Consider the following 27,749-nt stretch of genomic DNA (forward strand, 5'->3'; position numbering starts at 1 on the left):
AGGGAAAATCCATTTAGTTCATTCACTGGATCTCCTAACTTTCCAAAGAAAGTCTCAGACAGACAGACCTGGTCATCCTATTAACTTTTCCTGCACTTGCAGTGGTGGACTTCCTGGGTCTCACTCTTTCTGCAGTTAAAGACACAGGTTGTTCTGCTGTGCTTTCCATCAGGCCCCTGTCTTCACTGAACGGGTGTGCCCTGATTAACCCTACAGGTTTTCCCTTTAATTTCCAGCAATCAGCTTTTAAATGCCCTTTTATTACAAAGGAAGTACACAGGTCTCCAGGTCTCACTCTTGCTCACAGCACCATCCCTTTTTTGGTTTGAGGAGGCCTGTGTCTCCTGCTTTCCTTTCTCTCCCAGGACTGCTTGGGCTCCTGTCACCTTCCCTCCCTTTGTCCCTTTTGGATTTGTGGGGGTGACTAGGAAAGGTCCCCCCTGGGAAACTGATTTATAAATGAAAGGAAACTCATCAGCCAGAACGGCCGTTTGCCGGGCTCTCTGAACCCGCTGTTCCTCTGCATGGGTCTGTATGGAGAGCGGGAGAGAGTGTTTAAATACCTCTTACAGAATTACTTCTCTGAGATTCTCATAGCTGAGCTGTACTTTAAGAGCGCTCAGCCATTGGTCATAAGCCAACAGCTTACTTCTTTCAAACTCCAGATAAGTTTGATTAACTTGCTTCTTGTGGGTTCTAAACTTTTGGCGATAGGCTTTGGGTACTAAATCATATGCCCCGAGGATAGCATTTTTTGTCAGTTCATAATTTGCTGTACTCTCATCTGGCAACAGGGAATAAACCTCATGGGCTTTTCCAGTATCTTGCTTATTAGTAAAAGTGGCCAGGTCTCAGCTGGTCATTTTAGCTGCCTTGCCAGCTACCCAAAGGACACAAAAAATGTTTATACGTCTTCCACATTGAATTTTGGAATTCATTGAGCTCAGTTTAACAATTCTGTACCCAGCCCTGAATTACGCTTCTCCATATTGTCCATGCTTTCACTGGGGTTACTCTGTCACCCCCTAGTTAACTCAAGCTGCTTCAGCTCTCTTTCTTCGCATTTCTTATATTCTTTCTCTTTCTCTCGTTCCTTCTCCTGTCTTTCTCTCTCTCTCTCTCTCCTCTCTTTCTTTCTCTTCACTTTCCTTCTGGAAGGCTTTCTCTTTCTCCCTCTTCTGTCTCTCTCTTTCTCTTTCCGTTCTCCTGTCTTCCACATCAAGTTTCCTTTGTTCCAACTGTAACATTTCGTAGATAGACTAGCAGAATGGGCAGACAAGTGGCAGATGGAATTTAATACAGAGAACTGTGAGGTGGTACATTTTGGCACAAGGAATAGGGAGAGGCAATATAGATTATATGCCACAGTTCTAAAGCGTGTACAGGGACAGAAGGACCTGGGGTTCATGTGCATAGATCTTTGAAGGTGGCAGAACATACTGAGAGAGTAGTTAGCAAAACGTAAATCATGGGTTCCATAAATCAAGGTATTGAGTACAAAAGCAGCAATGTTATGTTGAACCTTTATAAAGCTCTGGTTAGGCCCCAACTGGAGTACTCTGTTCAGTTCTGGTGACCACGCTTTAGGAAGGATGTGAAGGCCCTTGAGAGGGTACAGAGGAGATTTACCAGAAATGTTCCAGGGATGAGGGATTTTAGCTACAAAGTTGTGTTGGAGAAGCTGGGGTTGTTCTCCTTGGAGCAAAGGAGGTTGAGGGGAGATTTGATGGAGGTGTATAAGATTATTACAGGTTTAGATAAGGTAGACAAAGACAAGCTGTTCTCATTAGCTGATGGTACAAGAACTGGGACAGATTTAAAGTTTTGCGCAATAGTCAGAGGGGGGATATGAGCAAAACTTTTTCAGGCAGTGAGTGGTAATGACCTGGAACTCACTGCCTACGAGAGTTGTGGATGCAGAGAGAATGAATGATTTTCAAAGGAATTTCGATGGCACTTGAGGGAAATAAACTTGCAGGACTACAGGGATAGAGTGGGAGAGTTGGACTGGTTGGATTGCTCTACAGAGAGTCCACATGGACTTGATCTGCTGAATGGCCTCCTTCTGTGCTGTAATGACTCTATGACAGCTTTTTGAGTTAACTTTAAAATCACTTGTCCCACCAATAGAATTAAAGGATTTAAAGTTGGTCATATTTGAACACTACCAAAAAATCAACACACTCATATCACTATCACTATCTAGACTGTGTCAAGCATCCTTCTTTTCTGTAAAATTGAATATCCATATTAAGATTCCATTTTACAAGGATTTCCTTTTAATAAAACTTTCAAATATCATAAATGCACAAATATTACTTATTGCCTCCATAAATAAGGTCACTGCCTCTATGTAACCTAGTGAAGGAAAGATTTACTCTGTGTACAATTTCTAACAGAAACAACTATGCATTTATATAGAACAATTTTATAATTTAATTCCATACATCAAAAAGAGGAAGCGCCCTAATCATCTCACACCAGTCCCAAAAAAGTATCCTCCATTGAGAATCCCTCATGAAGTAAGTGCAGGTAGAGGGGGGAAGAAACTATATTAACTGTCTGAAACTTTAGTAACTTTGAAAAATAAAGAAGAGTCTTGTGTCTCCTCTCCTGGTACTTTAAACCTTTCCACCAATCCATAGCTTCGTACTTCTTGCACAGACAGGTTTACTTTACATGGCACCTGCTAAATACAGCGCTGTGCAGTGACTGACACACACAAAAACACTCCTGCACAATGCTGAGCTATCTTCCAGGTAGAGAAATGGTTTGTAGTATGCAATTTAAATCAATGTCTCAGCCTACAGCACTTCAATGAAATGAACCTAGTCCTCTGGCGACCATAGATATCTGCTTTTTTCCACTCTGCATTAGTTACAGGACCATTTCAGGTAATGTACATACAATTAAATTCTGAAATGCTACTGCCAATATTATTTTATATTTGAGAAAATTGCATTTCAAATAATGCATTGAAAAACATAATGATTCTATGAGCTTGTAAACCTTGCACCATCACCTTAATCTGAATAACTACCAAAGAAATGGGAACTAATGACCAGGAAGTAACTTTTCTGAAGTCTTCTCAACAATGAATAATATGGTACAATATTACCATTTGCGCCACAAGTGCCAGCCAATGACTATCAACAACAAGAGAGAGCCTAGTTATCTTCCCTTGACATTCAGTGGCATTACCACCGCCAAATACCCCATCATTACCATCCTGGAGGAACTCACCACTAACCAGAAATTTAACTGGACCAGCCTCATAAATACCATAGCTACAAGAGCAGGTCACAGATTAGGTATTATGTGGCAAATGATTCACTTCCTGACTCCCCAAAACCTCCCCGCCGCCTACAAGGCACAAGAATACTGAAAAATACACAAGACTACAAAAATGCTGATAGAATCCTTTCCAGTTACCTAGATGGACACGGCTGCAACAACACAAGAAACTCAACAACTTCCAGAATAAAGCAGCCCACTTGATCGGTACCTCATCCAGCAATTTAAACATCCATTCCCTCCACCAACGGCACACTGTGGCTGCAGTTTCTACCATCAACATGATGCAGTGCAACAAGAAGCCAATGCTCGTTCAGCCAAAATACACAACCTCCACCACTTAGAAGGAAGCACCTAAAAGCTACTTGGGATCACCATCACTTTCAAGTTCTTCTCAAAGTCACACACCAAAATGATATGGACATATATTGTAATTCCTTCATCATTGCTGGGTCAAAATGTTGGAACTCCCGACCGAACAGCATTGTGGGAGTACCTACACCGCGTGGACTGCAGCAGATCAACAAGAAGGCTCACCATCACTTTCTCAAGGGCAACTAGGGATGGGAAATAAATTCTGGCCTTGTCAGCAACACCCATATCCCTAGAATAAATAAAACAATTGTCACCTTTTCCCACCAGTGTCTGTTTTGAGAAAAATTGGTAGAGCTAATGGGCAGAATCTTATGTACTTATAACAATTTCGGGTGTCAGGACTTTTTCTGGATCCTGACTCTGCTTGGGTCAGCAGCACTCATAGGGGAGATCATTTGGGAGGCAGTCAATTACAGCACCCTCCATGTTCATCATCCAATTAAGGAGGCCGGGTGGAACAGAGAGGCAGGAGGGCCAATAGGAGGGCCCACAGAAATATCCAGGCAGCCCCACCAGGAGAGGTTAGCACTGCTGAACATGAGGGAGACTGAGGGGGCACCTCAAAATGGAAGTGCTCACAAAAGGCTCCAAACTCAGTTAACAAGAAAACAAGAGCCAGAACTGTGAGGGGCCTCAGAGTGGAGAGAAAACCCCTCCACACAAATGCCTGTGGCCATGATTGAACCAATTTGAGCCTTGAGGACCCCTGAAAGTACCATTTTAATCAGCCTCCATTGACCCTCTGACCTCCTGCCAAGAGGCCACCTCCGAACCGTGTTGGACACCTGATACAGCAGGGAGCCCATGTGATGCTGGGAAAATTCCAGCACTGTCAGAAAATGGCCTTTGATTGAGGCCTTAACATTGTTGATTGCCTGCCCGCCTTCGTGGAGTGGAGTGTTCTGATGAAGGGTCACTGACCTCAAACTGCTTCTCTCTCCACAGATGCCTGCAGAGTATTTCCAGCATTTCTTGTTTTTATTTCACATTTCCAGCAGCTGGAGTATTTTGCTTTTATATCCATAGACTGGGTTGCTGATTCCAGTGGCAGCCTGCACCTGGTAAACTTGCCCGGAGGGAAGACCATTTCAGGAAGACAACTTGGCGGGGTTATGTGCAACTTTCCCAGCACCACCCCACACTCCCCCACCACCACCCGCCACCTCCAGACGTGCCACTGCGGGGCCGGGAAGATTCCATCTCTATAAATGCATATTTCAGTATTCATTAGAGTCATTTTTGTCAGAGGTCAATGTTTTTTCACTTCCCTGAATGTTCAACAAAGCTTGATTTTTTAAAAATTTATTCATGGGATGTGGGCATCACTGGATAGACCAGCATTTATTGACCATCCCTAATTTCCCTTGAGAAGGTGATGGTGAGCTGCCTTCTTGAAGCACTGCAATCCTTGGGGTGTAGGTACACCCACAGTGGTGTTAGGAAGGGAGTTCCAGGATTTTGACCCAGAGACAGTGAAGGAATAGTGATATAGTTCCATGTCAGGATGGTGTGTGGCTTGGAGGTGGTGTTTCCATGCATCTGCTGCCCTGTCCTTCTTGGTGGTAGTGGTCGCGGGTTTGGAAGGTGCTGTCTAAGGAGCCTTGGTGAGTTGCTGAAGTGCATCTTGTAGATGGTATGCACTACTGCCACTGTGGGTCAGTGGTGGAGGGAGTGAATGTTGAAGGTGGTGGATAGGGTGCTAATCAAGCGGGATGTTTTGTCCCAGATGGTGTAGAGCTTCTTGAGTGTTGTTGGAGCTGCACCGATCTAGGCAAGTGGAGAATATCCCACCACACTCCTGACTTGTGCCTTGTAGATGGTGGACAGGCTTTGGGGAGTCAGGAGGTGAGTTACGCGCCACAGGACTCCTAGCTTCTGACCTGCTCCTGTGGCCATGGTATTTATGTGGCTACTCCAGTTCAGTTTCTGGTCAATGGTAACCCCCAGGATGTTCATAGTGGGGGATTCAGCAATGGTATTGCCATTGAATGTCAAGGAGAGATGGTTAGATTCTCTCTTGTTTGAGTTAGTCATTGCCTGGTACTTGTGTGGCACGAATGTTACTTGCCACTTATCAGCCCAAGCCTGGATATTTTCCAGGTCTTGCTGCATTTCTACATGGACTGCTTCAGTATCTGAGGAATCACGAATGGTGCTGAACATTGTGCAATCATCAGGGAACATCCCCACTTCTGACCTTATGATTGAAGGAAAGTCATGGATGAAGCAGCTGAAGATGGTTGGGCCTAGGACACTAACCTGAGGAACTCCTTCAGTGATGTCCTGGAGCTCAGGTGATTGATCTCCAACAACCACAACCATCTTCATTTGCGCTAGGTATGACTCTAACTAGTGGAGAGTTTTCCCCCTGATTCCCATTGACTCCAGTTTTGCTACGGTTCCTTGATGCCATACTCGGTCAAATGCTGCCTTGATGTCAAGGGCAGTCACTCTCACCTCACCTCTTAAGTTCAGCTCTTTTGTCTATATTTGAACCAAGGTTGTAATGAGCTCAGGAGTTGAGTGTCCCTGGTGGAACCATGGTTAATCATGCTCATATACTACTTCCTAGTATTCTTCACTAACACATACACCTACCCTCCTTCAACTACACTTCTTTTGCCTTCTTTCCCCAGAAGAACTCTCCTCCAAGTTATTGACAACAGTACTCTCAAATTCACAAATTCCTACTGTCTGCCCTCCAATCAGAAATACCTTTGAATCTTCTACCAACCACCTAATTGAATCCCTCCAATCTCATCTTTAATAAGTGCAAAGAACTTTTGGATTTCTTGGTCAGTAAGATAAAAACCATCCATTTAGCCTTGCTGCTTTCCCCTACTGTGCCAAACAGCACCACCGCCACCCCAAGTTTCACTCCAGTCTAGTCCTGAACGCTTAGAGGTCTCTAGTTTCTCCCCCATTTACCCTGCCCTCTCAAAGCTCATCTCGTCCATGAGACCCACCCTCAATCCATCCTCACTGAATTCCTGACCACCCAACTTCCACTCCTGTCTTCTATTTGGCTGATGTTATAAATGAATCCCTTTCCTCAGGTAATGTTCCCCTTTATTTGAAAACAACTGTCATTATCTCTGGTACTGGAAAAAAAATCCTCAATCTCTCTCTCCTCGCTAACCTCTTCCCCACACCAACCTCACTTCTTGAATGTGTTGTGCCCTTCCAGATCCATCCCTAATTCTCCTGCTACTTTTATTTGAACCCCTCCAGTCAGGTTCCTGCTCTCACACCACTAACTTGTACTGTGATCATAATGCATGCTCCCTTCTTGCCCTCTCTGCAGGTTTTGACAAGGTCAGTTACATGTTCATTGTCCAGCCCAGTGGGGCTGCTCTCACTTGTCTTCCTCTGTTACCTATCCAAAGGTAGCCACAGCATCCTTGCAATTGCTTTGCTTCTCCAGCCTCGCACCATGAACTGTACAGTCCCCCAAGGATTCATCCTTGGCCCAATCCTCTTCATCAGTCATCTCCTGTCTCTTGGCAATGTTATTTAGGCATGTGGTCAGCTGCCACATATACAGTGATGACACATAGCTCTACCTCTCTATCACCTTTCATACCCCTCTACTCCTTCCATGCTGTTAAGACAGCACTTTTAATACAGTCCTTAAAACCATCCCTTTGACCAACCTTCTTTGGCCTAGTGTCCAGCTTCTTTCTCATGCCTCCATGGTCTGGAATGCTTTCCTACCTTTCAGAGGAATGCTAGTCAATCTTATTGTTTTACCAGTGTGGTAGGAAGCAGACTCACAGCTGTAATTCTGCTCCCTCTCACAGTTCTAGGTTGAGCCATCAATGAATAACATAGACTGGTGCACAGACTGGTGGCTGGCAATTAATCTTAATCATTCTTAAAAAAAAAGAACAGATGGTCAGGCAATAACTTTTGAAATCTTCTCACCAATGAATGACATTGCACGATTGAGGGGATGGGGGTAACAAGGAGGGATAACTGAGTGAGACATCCCAGGTTGTTCCCATAGCTTTCCTAGCAAGTGGCTAGCAAGTGGGGAGCATTGACAAATACATCAGGATGGCTTGCCTTGCCACTGTCAGGGAAGCAGGGATGAAGGAGACTTAAAAAATTGTTATGCTGACAAATCTTTATTGCAACCACCATTAAATTCTTTATGTTGTTGTAGGAGCAAAACATTTTATATTTGTCACATAGAACTACATTAACTATAAAAGATTTAACAGTTTATTTTAGTTATCAATTCATTTTTTTATTTTGGACAACACAATTCCATTAGTTGCAAATCCTGCCTGGTGCTCCTTAGGGAGCTATATTCTAAACTAGGACAGCAGACCACACAGACAATATCCATCTAAGAGTTGACAAATTGGCTTTATTGGCAACTTGGATGAAAAACAACTGAGCCTGCAATAATGGGACTGTAATTTGGAGTGTACATTTTCAGAGTCTCTGAAGCTCCACAATGTGAGAGCTGTCAGATGATTTCACTGTGTGCTGCATTGATATTATGAGGTCCCCAGCTTCGTGCGGATTAAGGGGCACCACAGCAAATTGTACTACCTAATAGCACACATTGTAATCATTATAATTGATCTCAGAGTCTGGCCTAAAAGGTGGGGGTGGGGGGTGCAGTGTGGGGTAGGTGGGGAGGGGGGGTGGGGTGGAAAATAACCAGGTCCCTGCTCCTGATTTTTATCCATCGAATACTGGAATAGCCACTTAGGTGACAGCCAAATCTTGTGATGCCATGGGCAGAATTTTGTCAGGGCAGCAGTGGCCCCAATGGCAGGCCAGAAAGGCGACGGCTACCTCACCTCAGCCGTTTCCGGGAACCTGGACCTAATTCTGTAGCCATTAGGCAATTAACTGCCTGGTGTTGGGGCTCCCGGCCCTTAAAGGGCGGAGATGCCACCTCCAAGAACTGCCAGTCAATCAGAGTGCTGGCAGCTCTTCAGTCCCAGCAGCGTCACTGGGACCAGTGGCCAGCAAAACGTTATAAGAACATAACATAAGAACTAGGAGCAGGAGTAGGCAATTCAGCTCCTCGAGCCCACTCTGCCATTCAATACGATCATGGTTGATCTCATCTCAGTCTCAACTCCACTTTCCTGCCCGTTCTCCTTAACCCATTACTAATTAAAAATCTATCTATCTCCTCCTTAAATTTACTCAATGTCCTGTCATCCACCGCACTCTGGGGTAGTGAATTCCACAGACTCACGACCCTTTGAGAGAAGTAATTTCTCCTCATCTCTGTTTTAAATCTGCTACCCCTTATTCTGAACTATGACCTCTCATTCTAGATTGCCCCACAAGAGGAAACATCCTCTCTACGTCTACTTTGTTAATCCCCTTAATCATCATATATACCTCAATCAGATCTCCTCTCATTCTTCTAAACTCTAGAGAGTAAAGGCATAAACTGCTCAATCTCTCTTCATAAGACAAACCCCTCATCTCTGGAATCAATCTAGTGAACCTCCTCTGAACTGCCCCCAATGCAACTACATCCCTCCTCAAGTAAGGGGACCAAAACTGTACGCAATACTCCAGGTGCAGTCTCACTAATGTCTTGTACAGTTGCAGCAACACTTCCCTACTTTTATACTCTATTCCTTTAGCAATAAATGCCAAAATTCCATTTTCCTTCCTTATTACCTGCTGCACCTGCATACTAGATTTCTGCGATTCATGCACAAGGACACCCAGATCCCTCTGCACCAAAGCACTCTGAAGTTTCTCTCCATTTAGTTGAGAATTTGCCTTTCTATTCTTCTGACCAAAATGGATAACCTCACACTTATCCACGTTAAACTCCATCTGCCAAATTTTGGCCCATTCACCGAACCTATCCATATCCATTTGTAAATTTCTTATTTCTTTATTGAAACTTACTATCCCACATATTTTAGTGTCCTCTGCAAATTTAGCTATAGTACGTTCTTATCCCTGCATCCAAGTCTTTAATATAGATCGAAAATAGTTGGCGCCCGATGAGCGAACCCTTTGGCACCCCACTAGTTACATATTGCCAACCAGAAAAGGACCCATTTATCCTGACTCTCTGATTTCTGTTGGTTAGCTAATTCTCTATCCAAGCTAATAAATTTCCCCTAACCCCATGTGATCTTACCTTGTGTATTAACCTTTTGTGCGGCACCTTATCAAATGCCTTCTGGAAGTCCAGATATACTACATCTACAGGATCCCCATTATCTACTTTACTTGTTACATCTTCGAAAAACTCTAGCAAACTAGTCAAACACGATTTACCCTTCATAAAACCATGCTGACTCTGATGGATTGCGTTTTGACTTTCTAAATGTCCTGTTATTACTTCCTTAATAATGGATTCTAATGATTTCTCAACGGCGGATGTTAAACTTACTGGTCTATAGTTTCCTACTTTCTGCCTCCCTCCCTTTCTGAATAAGGGTGTTATATTAGCATTTTTTCAATCCACTGGAACCTTTCCTGCATCCAGGGAAAGTGAGTAAGCTTAACACTCTGTACAATGTAGAGGAGGTTTGCTTATTTGTCCCAATTTTGTTATCTTAAACCTCTTCCCAGAGCTGAGCTCATCTTGATGACTCCTCTGAGACTCTGCCGACTCAGAATTCTGGTTAGCATGCTCTTTCTGTGTGCTCGTAGCCTCTGTATGTTCATCTTAGGACTTTGTCTTTGAATGTGTCTGTGATGCCACAGGGTTGTCACAAGTAGTGTTGTCACACAGGTCTCTGAGTTGACTTCGGTTCCATCTGAGAATCGCACATTGGATGTCTTGACCTTGTACAATCTGAGCTGGTCGCATATCCTTGCAGCCACTGCGGGATACTAAGTTCCCGATGCATGGTTGAGGACTCTGACCTGACCTTCAGTCCTGCTCACAATCGAGATAATTATGGTCCTGCTTGCATGTCATATGATGCCTTCTTTGTTTAGAAAGCTTAAAGAAAAGATGATTGGCAACATCACTAATCACTTGAAATCCCTCTGGCCTCCGGATACTTGCTGCAACGAACTGAAGGCCGAGGAGAAACTCCCGGTTGTATCATCTCTTCGTGCCAAGACTCCCAGCCTTTGTGTAGTCCTTTACATGGACTGACCCAATGCTCAACCTCGATGTTTTCTACCATCTTTGGTACATTACTGACTTCGTGTATTGTGACAATCTGTAAACTTTGGCATACTTATAACTGATCTGGTTTTGTCTGCAACGTAAAACATTTGTGGTAGCCATTTGAAGCTCCCAAAGCTGCACTGTAAGGTTATCGTTCCAATGCACTTGACTGGAGAACCAATGTAGGTAGTCAGCCTAGCCGTGGTGGATTGCTCCATAGATTCCCATTTCTCTAAATACATGTCCTTCAGTATATGGATGGGCAGAATATTTGCACCTGCTCCGATGCTGATTTTTACTCTGAGATTATGCTTGCCACTCTTCTGTGGACATATAATCCCAATCATGGCAAATGCCTCAGATTGCGTAATAGCCTTGACATGTTGATCCCAATTAACAAGGTGAAATGCTTGTTCGCTGTTCCTAGGAATGCATTCTCCATCTGTACCCTCCTGACAATCTGTCTCTCTGCTGACCTGATGTACCTGCTTGGGCTTTTGTTATGTATTGGCATACCTTTTGTTGCGTATGCCATCCTGTCTTGCAGACGTTCTCTCTGCATGTGATCTGCCACTATTCCTGTGTGCAATATCTAAGCTCGGCTTTCTGCATTGCCTTGCCCAATGTCCTCTCATGCCACATTTGCCACAAGGCTTAGGAGACTTCTGAGCCTTGGTTACCATACCAATTGTTGCAGCTGCACTAACGCTTGTAACTGTTGGTGCACAGCCAACTTCAAATTTCCTTCCATCATTGAGTAGTCCATCTGTCGTGCAAGCTTTCTTCTTTTCTAGCAGGTCTTTTGAAAGGCCTCTAGTGGGGGTAGATGTGATAACTAGCTCTATAACTTGTTCTGACAATTCAATATCTGTGAAGTCACAATAACGAGCTTTGTCTTGGCAATGTGCAACAAACTGGTCAATGGACTCATCTTGCTTTTGCCAGTAGGTCATAAGCTCAAGTCTATGTACTCGGAAATTGACTTTCACCTTGAGTTGCTGTTCCAGGAATGTCCATAGCTTGCTATGATCCCCAGCTGACAATTCTGATGTATTGATCCGTTGCAGGCCTCATTGCCCAGTGCAATCTTGATCTTGATAGTTTCATTCTCTGGTTTACTCACTGCATTGTCAATGTGTGCATTTTAAATAATTTTTGTTATGCCATTTAGCTGAGGACACAGTTTGTAACAATGAAATGTAAAGATATCATAGTGTATTATCTACAACATATGTGCCATGTTATTTTTCAAAAGGAAATCTGCAGGAATTTCACATGCTATCAGTTACTTCTCCTGAATCCTGATTAAATCTCTCCTGTTAATGCACCACACAGAAATGTTGACCCCAAAATCCCTTGGGAAGTGATCCCAGCAGTTACACTGGAATTGCACTGCAGATGCCCTCCAGCCCTCATCCTGCTGGAGTTATGGGTAAGTGGGCTGGCAGGTGCATCTTTGACACCCACCTAATCCATGCAGCTGGAAAACTCAATGCCTGCCCCCCAACCCCTCACTCCATAGCAGGGGGTTTCGCAGGGATGTCCCTCTGGGCCCTTGTGCAAAGAAACCAATCAAACCTTTTTAAAAATGTACCTTTCTTGCCTGTCCTAAATAACATACATCCCAAATGGGGCCCACTTCAGCTCATCTGGCGGCCAGTACTTCTCATTTTACTTGGCATACCAGCTTCCACTATTATATTGAGTCCCAAGAAAGCAAGTAGAGACTTCTGGCTTAGGGACTGCCCACCACATCCTGGATCACAACATCTGCTTTGTAAGGCATGCCAGAAAATCACAAAAATCATTGAACACCGGGAGAACCCCTGTGCATTTCCAGGGTCAATATTTTGAAACAATGGCCGGAATTTATGCAAATGGCATGGGTGTTAGTAGCGGCAGCACTGGAAGCAGGTGCCATTGCCGCACGAGTGATCACTTGGCGCCTGGCCAATTAAGGAAAGGTAGGCGTGGGACCCATGCAATCAAACACCAGAAGCTGGAAATGAGGAGCCGATGTCCACATCATCTGAATCAACAGCAGGTGCTGGGACCATATTTAAAGGGCTGCCAGCCCTGCATTCACTGCTGCCTGGTTTAAAGGTGTGCTTTCCTGAATGCCCTGAAGAAACCCTTCTGCTGCCTCTGCTCCCCCCAGAAGCCAGCTGCTGCCTCCATTCCCCCACGAACCCTTCTGCTGCTTCCTTTCCCCCAAGAAGTCTGCTGCTCCCTCTGCTCCCTGATAGGCAAGAAGTTGAATGCTAGTCTGCAGTGACCATGAGTCAACATGTCCTACAAGAATTTCTATGCACCACTGAAGACTGGAATAAGACATAAACCCAATTCATTATCTCTCACTCCAGAAATACAGTCAAGTCTTCTCAAACAGCTGACAAAGTGAGCATTTATGTTGTGTGAATAGAAATTGAATTCCAAAACCATTTTCTATCTTCACTCATCCATCATTTTAACTGAACTGTTTAACTTCTAGGAAATAAAGGTTTTTCACCCAAATTCCACAATTGGCTTGTTTCTATCTTTCATTTAAATTTTATTGCCACTTTTCCTGACTTTTCTGAAGGTGTTCACTGCTTTCTGGGACACAGTTCCATAGATACCAGTTACCCTCTGATAACTCATCTATGCAGTTAATATTCCTGTGGAATTTTTGATAGATAGCTCCAACTGATTACACGACTGCAAGAACCATCACTTATTTCTGCTTTGTTTTGGTGTGCTGATAGCCTGATACTAAAGAGAAGGACATATCAGTTAATTAACTTGAACATCTGATCTTACATTTGTAGTGCTTGTGAAGCTGAAGAAAGAAAGAAATCCCCTAATGGTTGTGTAAAAGGTTTATGTATACTGCCTGTTATCAAGGTGCATCAAATGAGGAAGACAAAGACTAACTGTACAGAAATACATGTTTCACAGGAAACAGATACTGAGGGCTGAATTTCACTAACCCTCTAGGATGGACTGGGAGGCAGTGGGGGAAGGGGGGAATCATAAAATAGTGAGGGAAGGCAGGGGGATGGAGTGACCAGCCCTTCACGACACTGCAATTATATCAGCAGCGGGGAAAGTTGAGGACGACCTTCCCGTTCAGAGGCCAATCTTCCTTTCGCCGATGGCAGAATACCAGAGATGGGGAGGGGACCTCTGTCATGAGGAGAGGCTGCCCACAGAGGGCCCCCCCACCTGAGGCAAGGGCCGCCGCCTCAGAAATTCCCTCCTTCCCTGAACAATGACATCCTCACCCACCCCTCGCCGAGGTCGACCTGACTGGCCCCAGCGAGCCCCACATACTTACCTTCATTTCGAGTCTCCTCCATTGTTGCTGGTACTGGCCAGGTGCATTCCCAGCAATGGCCACCACTCCCAGTGAGTGGCAATGCTGGAACTGAAGAGCTGCCAGCCCTCTGATTGGCCAGCAGCTCTTGGAGGCAAGATCTCCACCCTGAAAGGACGGAAACCCCAATGCCAGACAATTAATTGCCTGAAGATGATTGAATTACATTGGAGCTTCTGGAAACAGCCATGGCGGGGTTGCCCTCCAGCTTTCTGGCCCGTTGTCAGGGCCACCATCACAGCTATAAAATTCAGCCCAGACATTTCAAACCAGTTTCTTGAAAGTGTGAAATTTTAGATGTTTTGATTATTGCTGATGCTATCTTAGGCTAAGCATTGCCTTTGTTGTCATGATAGTCATGAATCAAATAGTCATGATCCTTTGACCCCAAATTTTCCTAGGTTCACTCTGCTTCTTGAGTGCATTTATGCCACCAACTCTTTCGCATTTCCATTAATCAGGGTCTGAAAACTACAGACTTTTGGTCTGCTTCACTGTTGGTCAAAAATGAAAACACTGCTTTTGGTATATGTGATTGATGAATACCATCAATCCAGTTGTTTGCCTGGATACTACTGCTGCTTGCTAAAACTAATCCTGATTAATATAATGCTTTAATATCGTCTAGGCGAGGTAGGCGGTGGCGTAGTGGTATTATCACTTTTCTAGTAACCCAGAGACCCAGGGTATTTCTCTGGGGACATGGGTTTGAATCCCACCACAGCAAAAGGTGGAATTTGAATTTAATTAATAAATCTGGAATTAAAAGCTAGTCTAATGCTGGCCATGAAACCATTGTCGATTGTTGTAAAAACCCATCTGGTTCACTAATGTCCTTCAGGGAAGGAAATCTGCTGTCCTTACCTGGTCTGACCTACATGTGACTCCAGACCCACAGCAATGTGGTTAACTCTTACATGCCCTCTGAAATGGCCTAGCAAGCCACTCAGTTGTACCTAACCGCTACGAAATGAATAAAAAGGAATGAAACCGGACGAACCACCCGGCATCGACCTAGGCACCAGAAACGGAAAACCCAGCCCTGTCGACCCTGCAAAGTCCTCCTTACTAACATCTGGGGGCTTGTGCCAAAGTTGGGAGAGCTGTCTCACAGACTAGTCAAGCAACAGCCTGACATAGTCATTCTCACGGAATCATACCTTACAGACAATGTCCCAGACACTGCCATTACTATCCCCGGGTATGCCCTGTCCCACCGGTAGGACAGACCCACCAGAGGTGGTGGCACAGTGGTATACAGTTGGGAGGGAGTTGCCCAGGGAGTCCTCAACATCGACTCTGGACCCCACGAAGTCTCATGGAATCAGGTCAAACATGGGCAAGGTAACCTCCTACTGATTACCACCTACCGCCCTCCCTCAGCTGATGAGTCAGTACTCCTCCATGTTGAACACCACTTGGAGGAAGCACTGAGGGTGGCAAGGGCACAAAATGTACTCTGGGTGGGGGACTTTAATATCCATCACCAAGAGTGGCTCAGTAGCACCACTACTGACCGAGCTGGCCGAGTCCTAAAGGACATAGCTGCTAGACTGTGTAGGCGGCAGGTGGTGGGGGAACCAACATGAGGGAAAAACATACTTGACCTCATCCTCACCAATCTGCCTGCCGCAGATGCTTCTGTCCATGACTGTATTGGTCGGAGTGACCACCACACAGTCGTTGTGGAGACGAGGTCCCGCCTTCACATTGAGGATACCGTCCATCGTGTTGTGTCGCACTATCACCATGCTAAATGGGATAGATTTCGAACAGATCTAGCAATGCAAAACTGGGCATCCATGAGGTGCTGTGCGCCATCAGCAGCAACAGAATTGTACTCAACCACAATCTGTTACCTCATGGCCCAGCATATCCCCCACTCTACCATTACCATCAAGCCAGGAGACCAACCCTAGTTCAATGAACAGTGCAGGAGGGCATGCCAGGAGCAGCACCAGGCATACCTCAAAATGAGGTGTCAACCTGGTGAAGCTACAACACAGGACTATCTGTGTGCCAAACTGCATAAGCAGCATGCGATAGACAGAGCTAAGCGATTCCATAACCAACAGATCAGTTCTAAGCTCTGCAGTCCTGCCACATCCAGTCGTGAATGGTGGTGGACAATTAAACAACTAACTGGGGGAGGTGGCTCCACAATTATCCCCATTCTCAATGATGGGGGAGCCCAGCACATCAGTGCGAAAGATAAGGTTGAAGCATTTGCAACAATCTTCAGCCTGAAGTGCCGAGTTGATGATCCATCCCGGCCCCCTCCTGAAGTCACCAGCATTACAGATGCCAGACTTCAGCCAATTCGATTCACTTCGTGTGATATCAAGAAACGACTGAAGGCACTGGATACTGCAAAGGTTATGGGTCCTGACAATATTCCAGCAATAGTACTCAAGACCTGTGCTCCAGAACTTGCCGCTCCCCAAGCCAAGCTGTTCCAGTATAGCTACAACACTGGCATCTACCCGGCAATGTGAAAAATTGCCCAGGTATGTCCTGTACACAAAAAGCAGGACAAGTCCAACTCGGCCAATTATCGCCCCATCAGTCTACTCTCAATCATCAGTAAAGTGATGGAAGGTGTCATCAACTGTGCAATCAAGCAGCACTTGCTTAGCAATAACCAGCTCAGTGATGCTCAGTTTGGGTTCCACCAGGGCCACTCAGCTCCTGACCTCATTACAGCCTCGGTTCAAATATGGACAAAAGAGCTGAACTCAGAAGGTGAGGTGAGAGTGACTGCCCTTGACATAAAGGCAGCATTTGATCGAGTATGGCATCAAGGAGCCCTAGCAAAACTGGAGTCAATGGGAATCAGCGGGAAAACTCTCTGCTGGTTGGAGTCATACCTAGCGCAAAGGAAGATGGCTGTGGTTGTTGGAGGTCAATCATCTGAGCTCCAGGACATCACTGCAGGAGTTCCTCAGGGTAGTGTCCTAGGCCCAACCATCTTCAGCTGCTTCATCAATGACCTTCCTTCAATCATATGGTCAGAAGTGGGGATGTTCGCTGATGACTGCACAATGGTCAGCACCATTCGTGACTCCTCAAATACTGAAGCAGTCTGTGTAGAAAAGCAGCAAGACCTGGACAATATCCAGGCTTGGGCTGATAAGCGGCAAGTAACATTCACGCCACACAAGTGCCAGGCAATGACTATCTCCAACAAGAGAGAATCTAACCATCTCCCCTTGATATTGAGCATTACCATCGCTGAATCCCCCACTATCAACATCCTTGGGGCTACCATTCACCAGAAACTGAACTGGAGTAGCCATATAAATACCGTGGCTACAAGAGCAGGTCAGAGGCTAGGAATCCTAAAGGCGAGTAACTCACCTCCTGACTCCCCAAAGCCTGTCCACCATCTACAAGACACAAGTCAGAAGTGTGATGGAATACTCTCCACTTGCCTGGATGGGTGCAGCTCCAACAACACTGAAGAAGCTCGACACCACCCAGAGCAAAGGAACCCGCTTGATTGTCACCCCATCGACAAACATTCACTCCCTCCACCACCGACGCACAGTGGCAGCAGTGTGTACCATCTACAATAAGTACTGCAGCGATGCACCAAGGCTCCTTAGACAGCACCTTCCAAACCCACGACCTCTACCACCTGGAAGGACAAGAGCAGCAGATGCATGCAATCATCACCACCTGCAAGCTCCCATTCAAGTCACACACCATTCTGACTTGGAACTATATCGTCGCTCCTTCACTGTCACTGGGTCAAAATCCTGGAACTCCCTTCCTTACAGCACTGTGGATGTACCTACCTCACATGGACTGCAGCGGTTCAAGAAGGCAGCTCACCACCACCTTCTCAAGGGCACTTAGGGATGGGCAATAAATGCTGGCATAGCCAGTGATGCCCACATCCCATGAATGAATTTAAAAAAAATCTGCGTCTAAATCACAGATCTCAATATTTTGTACTCCACCTTAGTTTTAATTAGGTTGTAAATGCATTGTTTGTAAATGAGTATAAGAGTTTGCTTAAAGTAATGCAGAAAAAAATATCAGGCTAAATTACAGATGATTAATTGTGGTCATAGACTGTTGCCATGACACAACTTGGAAACTAAAGTTAATTAAAGTTAACTGCAGTTAGTACATACCCAGATGTTGCCATCCTGATGGTATGGTTTCCAGTTCCGCCCTTTATCACTGTAAAGTAGTCTGTACTGTGTCACCCAGTCTGAGCTGCTGTACCTGCCTTGGGTTGCTATGGCAGTGACCTGTTTCCTGTTCCCAAAGTCCATCTGCAACCATTGATAATGGTCAGAATCTAGAGGGGACCAGCCTCCAGCACCTACACAGTGGGAGAGAAAAAAGTTAATGTAAAAAACAATGCACTTTCATCAAGATTATTTCTAGAAAAGAGAAATAAGTTAACATTAAAAAAATGTATATACTCTAAATCTACCACAAATATCATCAGTAGAATAGTTTATATATATATAGATATGTAATATGTATATATAAAAATATATATACAATATCACTGTTAAATATTACACTTACCATTTGTTTTAAATGGTCCATTAGCTCACCTAAATATGATACTCATACATTTCTTAACACAGAAAGGGATTTAGAGTTACTGCTCATGTGGAGGATAAACAACAACATGATTCAACGTCTTGTTCCTGTGTTCTAATTTCTATGTAATTCTTTGTAAAAATACAGATGATAGTCTAATAAATACTTTCATTTTTGAGGTTGGAAATAAGAATCTTTTTTCTTTTGCATTGGGCTCGAGTGGGGCATCTGACAACATGCCCATTAGTTAGACTTTTTTTTGCACCTTTCAGCAGAAAAATGTTTCACAGCAGAACTTGCTGGATGTGTGCCCTGGTAAAGGAATGGTGAAGCAACAGGGCATCTAGGACCTCAGTTAAATGGTGGGATCAAGTGTCCTTACGTTCATGGTCCTGAACCAACAAAATTTAAGGGTTGAGAAAAAAAAACAGGACAAAACAGAGAAGGAGAGTCAATTGAAGTGGGTGAAGTAGAGTCAAATCAGGTACAAAAAAAGAAATAAAAGAGGGAAAGAAAGGTTGGATTAAGAGAGAGAAATGAGAGACAATAGGAAAGGTAAGACAATAAATACAAATTTGACATTTATAAAGTATTTAACAACAATTGATTACATGTAAGAATGAGATTGAACACTTTAAATTGTTCCCATTCTGGGTCAGAGAAGTTGATTGGCATTGCATTAACAATTAACCCATCATTAATTACGCTGTTAATTATAAAACTTAACTTCATGTGGGAATATAATGGGCAATTCATGTGTAAATCCAGCAAGTTCTTGAAAATAATGGAAAACCTAAGGGTAAATTACCATTTGTGTGAAGCAAATGGTAGAATCACATAAATCGACCACTAAGTTCTAATGATTTATAATGCACACGTACCTCTTTGCCAACTGATTTGCACATTAATGTTTTGTTACCGGGCCATTATTTTTCCAGTTAGATTTGGTCCATTATTACTAAATAAATCCAGTAATCATTACAACCATGATACTTCAATAAAATGCATCACAACAGTATTGGAGGATGGGAGAAAAATAAGTACCGATTGCTTTAACTGCAGGGCTGAACATTACAAGGTGTGAATATGCACTGGACATCCATATTGTGTTTGTGGGCATGTGGCATTCAAGACATTGCTTGATGGGCAGGCTGGCTGTCATTTCCCATTCCCACCTGCCATTTATTTCTGAGTTCCCCACTGCCGTCCGATACCTATCACATTCACATGTGTAAAGTGATGCTGCTCACTTCTGCTCCTCTTGTGTTAACAGATTAAGCGAAACCGTTTGCAAAGAATGAACAACTGATCATTTTATTAAGTATTAAAGTCAATTTTGTACTGGGCACACACATCTGATACGTAGGTTGTGGGATTGCTTCACTATGTCTACAGAATGCTCCTTCTGCTGTTTAGCATGCACGTAGTTGCGTGTTGCAGCTTCTCCAGGTTTCCACCTGATTTTGAGTATGCCTCATGTCTGCATGCAGAAAGACCTGGCCAATATTCAGGCTTGGGCTGATAAGTGGCGAGTAACATCCGAGCCACAGTGTCAGGCATGACCATCTCAAAAAGTGTTTAACCATCTCTCCTTGGCATTCAATCGCATTACCATTGAATACCGCTGAATACCCCACCATCAACATCCTGGGGGTCACCATTGACCAGAAACTTAACTGGACTGGCCACACTGTGGCTACAAGAGCAGCACAGAGGCTAGGTATTCTGTGGAAAGTAACTCACTCCTTACTCCCCAAAGCATGTCCACCATCTACAAGGTAAAAGTCAAGAGTGTGATGGAATACTCTCCACTTGCCTGGACGAGTGCAGCTCCAACAACACTCACGATGCTCGACAGTATCCAGGACATACGAAGGGCACTTCAGACAAAGTAGCCTACTTGATCGGCACCCTATCCACCATTGGCACACCATGGCAGCAGTGTGTACCATTTACAAGATGCACTTCATCAACTCACCAAGGTTTTTTAGACATCACCTCCCAAACCTGTGACCTCTACTGCCTAGATGAACAAGGGTAGGAGTGCGTGGAAATGCCATCCCACCACTTGCAAGTTCCCTTCAAGTCATACACCATCCTAAGTTGGAAATATATCACCGTTCCTTCATAGTCACTGAGTCAAATTCCTGGAACTGCCTCCCTAACAGCACTGTGGGTATACCTACACCACATGGACTGCAGCAGTTCAAGAAGGCAGCTCACCACCACATTCACAAGGGCAATTAGGGATAGACAATAAATGCTGGCCTTGCCACACACCCACATCCTACGAGCGAATAAAGACACTTTCAAGAAGCCACTTCTAAGCCCCACAATCTCGACCACCACAAAGGGCAAGAGTAGCACATCATTGGCAAACCATCACCCCTAATCACATATTCAGACATATATTGTCATTCCTTCATTGTCACTGTTTAAAATTCCCGAATTTTGAACCTAATGATATCATATGTCCGCCATTGCTTTATGGACTGCAGCAGTTTCATGTGGCCCACCACTAGCTTCTCAAGGGAACTAGGATAGGCAATAAATGCAGCCTTGTCAACATCACCAACATCCTAAGGACTTGTCAAAAAAACTCTCGTCATTTATTTTTGCATTGCAGTTAGCTGAATAATGTGGTCACATATAAATTATTTATCCTGTCAACAAATTCAAGAATACTAAAGACAAGGGCATAAAGCTTTATTTAAAAGTAAATGCAATTTAAAATACTGAGAAGTGCTCTCCTATGAATAATTTATAAAAACAACATAGAAAGAAAGAACTTGCCTTTGTCTTATTATTTTCTCAGGATGTCCCACAGTGCTTCACAACCATTGGGTCACTTTTGAATTGTAAGCAATTTGCACACAAAATGGTCATCCAAGGAATGACTAAATAATCTCTTTTGGTGGAGGGAGGTCATTTGTCCTCCCAGGACACCAAGAGAACTTAACTTTGCTTCTTCTGATTGTGCTGGGAGATCTTTTATGGCGTCCTGAATAAGCAGATGATTTAGTGTGTCCACCAGAAGACTTTCAACTTCTGCAAGGTAAAGAAGTGGGGCATGCAGTCAAGTGCCCATTTCACAATCTGCCAATTTTTCTTTCCAGTGAACTCAGTGTATTGTGGGCAGTCGATCCGATCCCACTAGCTTTACACAACAATTGAATTTGAAAGTTCAACTCTGCCAATGCAGCACTCCTTCAGTCCTGTACTGAAGTGTCAGCTGAGTTTATGTGCTTAAGTTTGCAGTGGAGCTGAAACCTACTGGCTCAGAGGCGAAAATACTATCAATTGAGTCAAGCTGATATCTGCATAGAGCGCAGAACAGATCTGTACGGACCAGCATTGACACCCATTAGCAACTTTCAATACAGTTAATGAATTTGCTTTATTTCCATCCAGCTTTACCTTATTTAATTATTTATGTTTACTAAAGTTTTTAACAAGCTGTTTAACGTGCTTGGATACATTCCTGATTGCACTACTTTAACACGTCAACCAGATTTAAATAAACAGGTAAATGGTGATGTTAAAATTGCACAGAAATTTATGCAAGTACATTAACTGATACTCTAAAAATAGGAGAGGAATTTAAACGTGTGGATGTGGAATTTCTGAAAATCCAAGTAAATCATAGCTACTGGATAATCTTGTCGACTAATCTAGTTACTTCCTCAAAGAACTGCAGAGGCACAAGGCATGACTTATTGGGCAGGATTTTCCTGCAGCCTCTGGGGTCCCAACTTTGGGACCAAATGCGGGCCCCGAACCGCACTTGTCAGGAGCCAAACCAACCTAGCTATTTTTACCACAGGCAGCCTGCTAATTGGCTACCTCCATGCCAATTCCTATCTCCTACTTGTCTCAACAGCGGCCACCTCTCTCGGTGGGGCTGCCAAGGCTCCAGAGCTGCCGGCCGTCTGGTTGGGCCAGTGGCATAAGAAGCTCGCCCAAGGACAGCGAGCATGGAGTTAGCCAATTATCAGGCTTGTTTGGAAAAGTAGTTATAATAGAGGTGTCCTTGAAAATGTTAACAAAGTAAGTATTTTAGAGGGTGTATGATGCCGGCCCCTTGAATTGGAAGGGAAATCCCTCTGCTTGAATTGTTAGGGCAACAGGGGTGGCATTTGATGGCCCCTTCTTTGGGGGATGGCGTTTCCGTCTCCAATGCCCTCCAGGAATGCCGCAGGGAGGCCACCTCCATTAAACCAGACCCTTTTGCACGCAGTGGAGGGAGCCTCTCCAATGCCGGCAAAATGCCGGCAAAATGCCAGCGTGGCTGGTAAATCGCCACTAATTGGGGCCTTAATTATGTAAATTGGCTACCTGCCTCTGTGGTGCTGGCAGTTGATCCGCATTCCTGCCTGCCCCTTGGAACATTCCCCAACAGCAGGAATGCGTCTGGGAGCCATCCCAGCGCAGTTCCCCACTATTGCTCCATCCCACCACCACAGGGCCAGGAAAATTCTGCCCAAAGCTTTTACCAATTTGCTGCGAATATTGTTTGATGAACATGATAGCATACAGTAAAATCCGCAGTGCTTAGGTTAGAACAACTAGTCTACAATGCCTAATTTGTATTTTACTCCTTTTTAATCTCAAAAAATGCTAGCTATACAACAATCTGCTGCAGCTCCTGTATTTATTAAACTGTTTTCTTTGACAGATATGTTACTTTTCACAGCCCTCATAGTGTCATTAAAATATCAATTTTTCCCCTTTCTATTTTCTAGCTCCACTCTACATTTGATCCTCCCTAGAGTTCCTCTTGTTGCTCCAATTTGCACTTCTAAACACTAGCACATCTGGCTTATTACATTTGGCCTTATACTTCATTACCATATCAAATCTAACCATGCAGTGATTGCCAGACCCAAAGGTCCACCTACTCCTGATTACTAATCACTTCTGGCGGACTGCTGAATGGTAAATCTGCTCTGCTTAATATGCATTAACAATCAGTTACTTATTACCTATGTGAAATTGCTTTAACTTTCATCCTTCTCTTTCAGTTACCTAGTCTATCTACTTTGGGCCTAAAATATTGAGATTTCCCATGATTATCACATTGAAATTCCCTGCAGCCTCCTTTATTTGTCTGAACAACTCACTATTTACCCATTCATCTTGAGATAGCAGTCAATATCAATTGCCAAGTTTTATTTTGTTGCCCTTTTCATTAATTAATTTACAGATTGCTTCTGCCATCTATTCTCCTCTTGTTATTTCCAGTCTTGTGTAGCTATTCTGTCACTGCTCAACAATAATGATGCCCTTCTACCTAGCTGAATAGGCCTATGTTTGCAAAACAATCTATTCATTGACAATTTCATCTCATCAAACTTCTGCTTGCAGCCGCATTCCCATGGTGCTGAAAATGTTAATATTTTTGCTGGCTACACATACTTTAACTACTAATACATTGATACAAAAACATCTTAAGCACATGCTTCAATACCTGCTTATCCCTACTTGAACTTTATATTATATTAGTATTCCTCTATTTCAACGGAACACTATATCATTCAATCTCTCAACCAGTTATAACTACTTGCTTATCTCTGTTTGCCAAGGCTCTACAACAACAACTTGCATTTATATAGTGCCTTTAATGTAGAAAAATGTCCCAAAGCACAGAGGTCTAATCACACGAAAACAGATGCCAAGCCAAAAAAAAAAATTGGAGGCGTAAACAAAATCTTGGTCAAAGAAGTGGGTTTTAAGAGGGATCTTAAAGAAAGCGAGGAAGGTAGAGAAGTTTAGTGTGGGAATTCCAGAGCATGGGCCCTAGACAGCTGAAGACAGGGTTGCCGATGGTGGGACAAAGAGAGGAGATGGCTACGTAAGAAGTTAGAATCAGGGGAACGAAAAGCTTGGACACAGGGGTGGTAGGTTTGGAGGAGTTTATAGAAATTAGGAAAGGTTAGGCCATGAATTGATTTAAACACAAAGATGTATTACAGCGGCAGAAAGGACGTTTGAGGACTCGTCTACTGAGGTAGTCTGGGCCGAGGTTAGAAACAGGAGAGGTGAGGTCACCCTGTTGGGGGTTTTCTATAGACCTCCAAATAGTTCCAGAGATGTAGAGGAAAGGATAGCAAAGATGATTCTTGACAGGAGCGAGAGTAACAGGGTAGTGGTTATGGGGGACTTTAACTTTCCAAATATTGACTGGAAATACTATAGTTCGAGTACTTTAGATGGGTCTGTTTTTGTCCAGTGTGTGCAGGAGGGTTTTCTGACACAGTATGTGGACAGGCCAACCAGGGGCGATGCCACATTGGATTTGGTACTGGGTAATGAACCCGGCCAGGTGTTAGATTTAGAAGTTGGTGAGCACTTTGGTGATAGTGATCACAATTCGGTTAGGTTTACCTTAGCGATGGGCAGGGACAGGCATATACAGCAGGGCAAGAATTATAGCTGGGGGAAAGGAAATTATGATGCGATTAGGCAAGATTTAGGATGCGTAGGATGGGGAAGGAAACTGCAGGGGATGGGCACAATCGAAATGTGGAGCTTATTCAAGGAGCAGCTACTGCATGTCCTTGATAAGTATGTACCTGTCAGGCAGGGAGGAAGTTGTCGTGCGAGGGAGCCGTGGTTTACTAAAGAAGTTGAAGAGCTTGTCAAGAGGAAGAAGAAGGCTTATGTTAGGATGAGACGTGAAGGCTCAGTTAGGGCGCTTGAGAGTTACAAGCTAGCCAGGAAGGATCTAAAGGGAGAGATAAGAAGAGCAAGGAGAGGACAGGAGAAGTCATTGGCGGATAGGATCAAAGAAAACCCTAAGGCTTTCTATAGGTATATCAGGAATAAAAGAATGACTAGAGATAGGTCAGGGCCAATCAAGGATAGTAGTGGGAAGTTGTGTGTGGAATCGGAGGACATAGGGGAAGTGTTAAATGAATATTTTTCGTCAGTATTTACAGTGGAGAAAGAAAATGTTGTCGAGGAGAATACTGTGATACAGACTATTAGGCTAGATGGGATTGAGGTTCACAAGGAGGAGGTGTTAGCAATTTTGGAAAGTGTGAAAATAGATAAGTCCCCTGGGCCAGATGGGATTTATCCTAGGATTCTCTGGGAAGCCAGGGAGGAGATTACAGAGCCTTTGTCCTTGATTTTTATGTCGTCATTGTCGACAGGAATAGTGCCGGAAGACTGGAGGATAGCAAATGTTGTCCCCTTGTTCAAGAAGGGGAGTAGAGACAGCCCTGGTAATTATAGACCTGTGAGCCTTACTTCGGCTGTGGGTAAAATGTTGGAAAAGGTTATAAGAGATGGGATTTATAATCATCTTGAAAAGAATAAGTTCATTAGAGATAGTCAGCACGGTTTTGTGAAGGGTAGGTCATGCCTCACAAACCTTATTGAGTTTTTTGACAAGGTGACCAAACAGGTGGATGAGGGTAAAGCCGTGGATGTGGTCTATATGGATTTCGGTAAGGCGTTTGATAAAGTTCCCCACGGTAGGCTATTGCAGAAAATAAAGAAGTATGGGATTGAAGGTGAATTAGTGTTTTGGATCAGAAATTGGCTAGCTGAAAGAAGACAGAGGGTGGTGGTTGATGGTAAATGTTCATCCTGGAGTATAGTTTCTAGTGGTGTACCGCAAGGATCTGTTTTGGGGCCACTGCTGTTTGTCATTTTTATAAATGACCTGGATGAGGGTGTAGAAGGGTGGGTTAGTAAATTTGCGGATGACACGAAGGTCGGTGGAGTTGTGGATAGTGCCGAAGGATGTTGTAGGTTACAGAGGGACATAGATAGGCTGCAGAGCTGGGCTGAGAGATGGCAAATGGAGTTTAATGCGGAAAAGTGTGAGGTGATTCACTTCGGAAGGAGTAACAGGAATGCAGAATACTGGGCTAATGGGAAGATCCTTGGTAGTGTAGATGAGCAGAGAGATCTTGGTGTCCAGGTACATAAATCCCTAAAAGTTGCCACCCAGGTTAATAGAGCTGTTAAGAAGGCATATGGTGTGTTGGCTTTTATTAGTAGGGGGATCAAGTTTAGGAGCCACGGGGTCATGCTGCAGCTGTATAGAACTCTGGTGCGGCCGCACCTGGAGTATTGCGTGCAGTTCTGGTCACCGCATTATAGGAAGGATGTGGAAGCTTTGGAAAGGGTGCAGAGGAGATTTACTAGGATGTTGCCTGGTATGGAGGGAAGGTCTTACGAGGAAAGGCTGAGGGACTTGAGGTTGTTTTCGTTGGAGAGAAGGAGGAGAAGAGGTGACTTAATAGAAACATATAAGATAATCAGAGGGTTGGACAGGGTGGATAGTGAGAGCCTTTTTCCTCGGATGGTGATGGCAAACACGAGGGGATATAGCTTTAAGTTGTGGGGTGATAGATATAGGACAGATGTCAGAGGTAGTTTCTTTACACAGAGAGTAGTAGGGGCGTGGAATGCCCTGCCTGCAACAGTAGTAGACTCGCCAACTTTAAGGGCATTTAAGTGGTCATTGGATAGACATATGGATGAAAATGGAATAGTGTAGGTCAGATGGTTTCACAGGTCGGCGCAACATCGAGGGCTGAAGGGCCTGTACTGCGCTGTAATGTTCTATGTCTATGAAAATGTGGGAAACAGGGAGCTTATCTAGGTCAAGAAGAACATGAGTGATGGGTGAGCGGAAATTGGTGCAGGATAGAACTGGCAGCAGAGTTTTGGATGAGCTGAAGTTTACAGGGTGCAGGGGATGGGATGATGACCAGGAGAACATTGGAATGGTAGAGTCTGGAAGTGACAAGTATATGAATGGGCGTTTAAGTAGCAGATGGGCTGAGGTGGGTTAAAAATACTTATGATTATAATTGTAAACATTTGTCCATCACTATTTGGTGATGAATTAATTAAATCACTCAAAATGCTTTCTGAAACAAATTTCTCTCACATTTTATTTTCAGTAACAGAGATTTGTAAAGTTTTAAACAACATAACAAAAAATATTCCTGTCTTCTAATATCTTCATTAAAGTTTTTACTTCAAGGTCTCAATCTCTCCTAAAAAAAACCTCTGCTCATGGTA

General features: G+C 44.0%; 1 protein-coding gene across 1 annotated transcript in view; it reads right to left on the reverse strand.

The window, feature by feature from the left end:
• LOC137347208 (contactin-associated protein-like 2) overlaps positions 1 to 27,749 on the reverse strand; it is a 1,554,138-nt gene that overhangs the window by 1,475,242 nt on the left and 51,147 nt on the right. Inside the window, exon 2 of the mRNA XM_068011439.1 lies at positions 18,284 to 18,477. Coding sequence (XP_067867540.1) covers positions 18,284 to 18,477 — 194 coding nt within the window. The remainder of the gene's footprint in view (positions 1 to 18,283; positions 18,478 to 27,749) is intronic.

The sequence above is a fragment of the Heterodontus francisci genome, chromosome 2 (genome assembly GCF_036365525.1).
Source record: "Heterodontus francisci isolate sHetFra1 chromosome 2, sHetFra1.hap1, whole genome shotgun sequence".
In the NCBI taxonomy this organism is placed as follows: Eukaryota; Metazoa; Chordata; class Chondrichthyes; order Heterodontiformes; family Heterodontidae; genus Heterodontus; species Heterodontus francisci.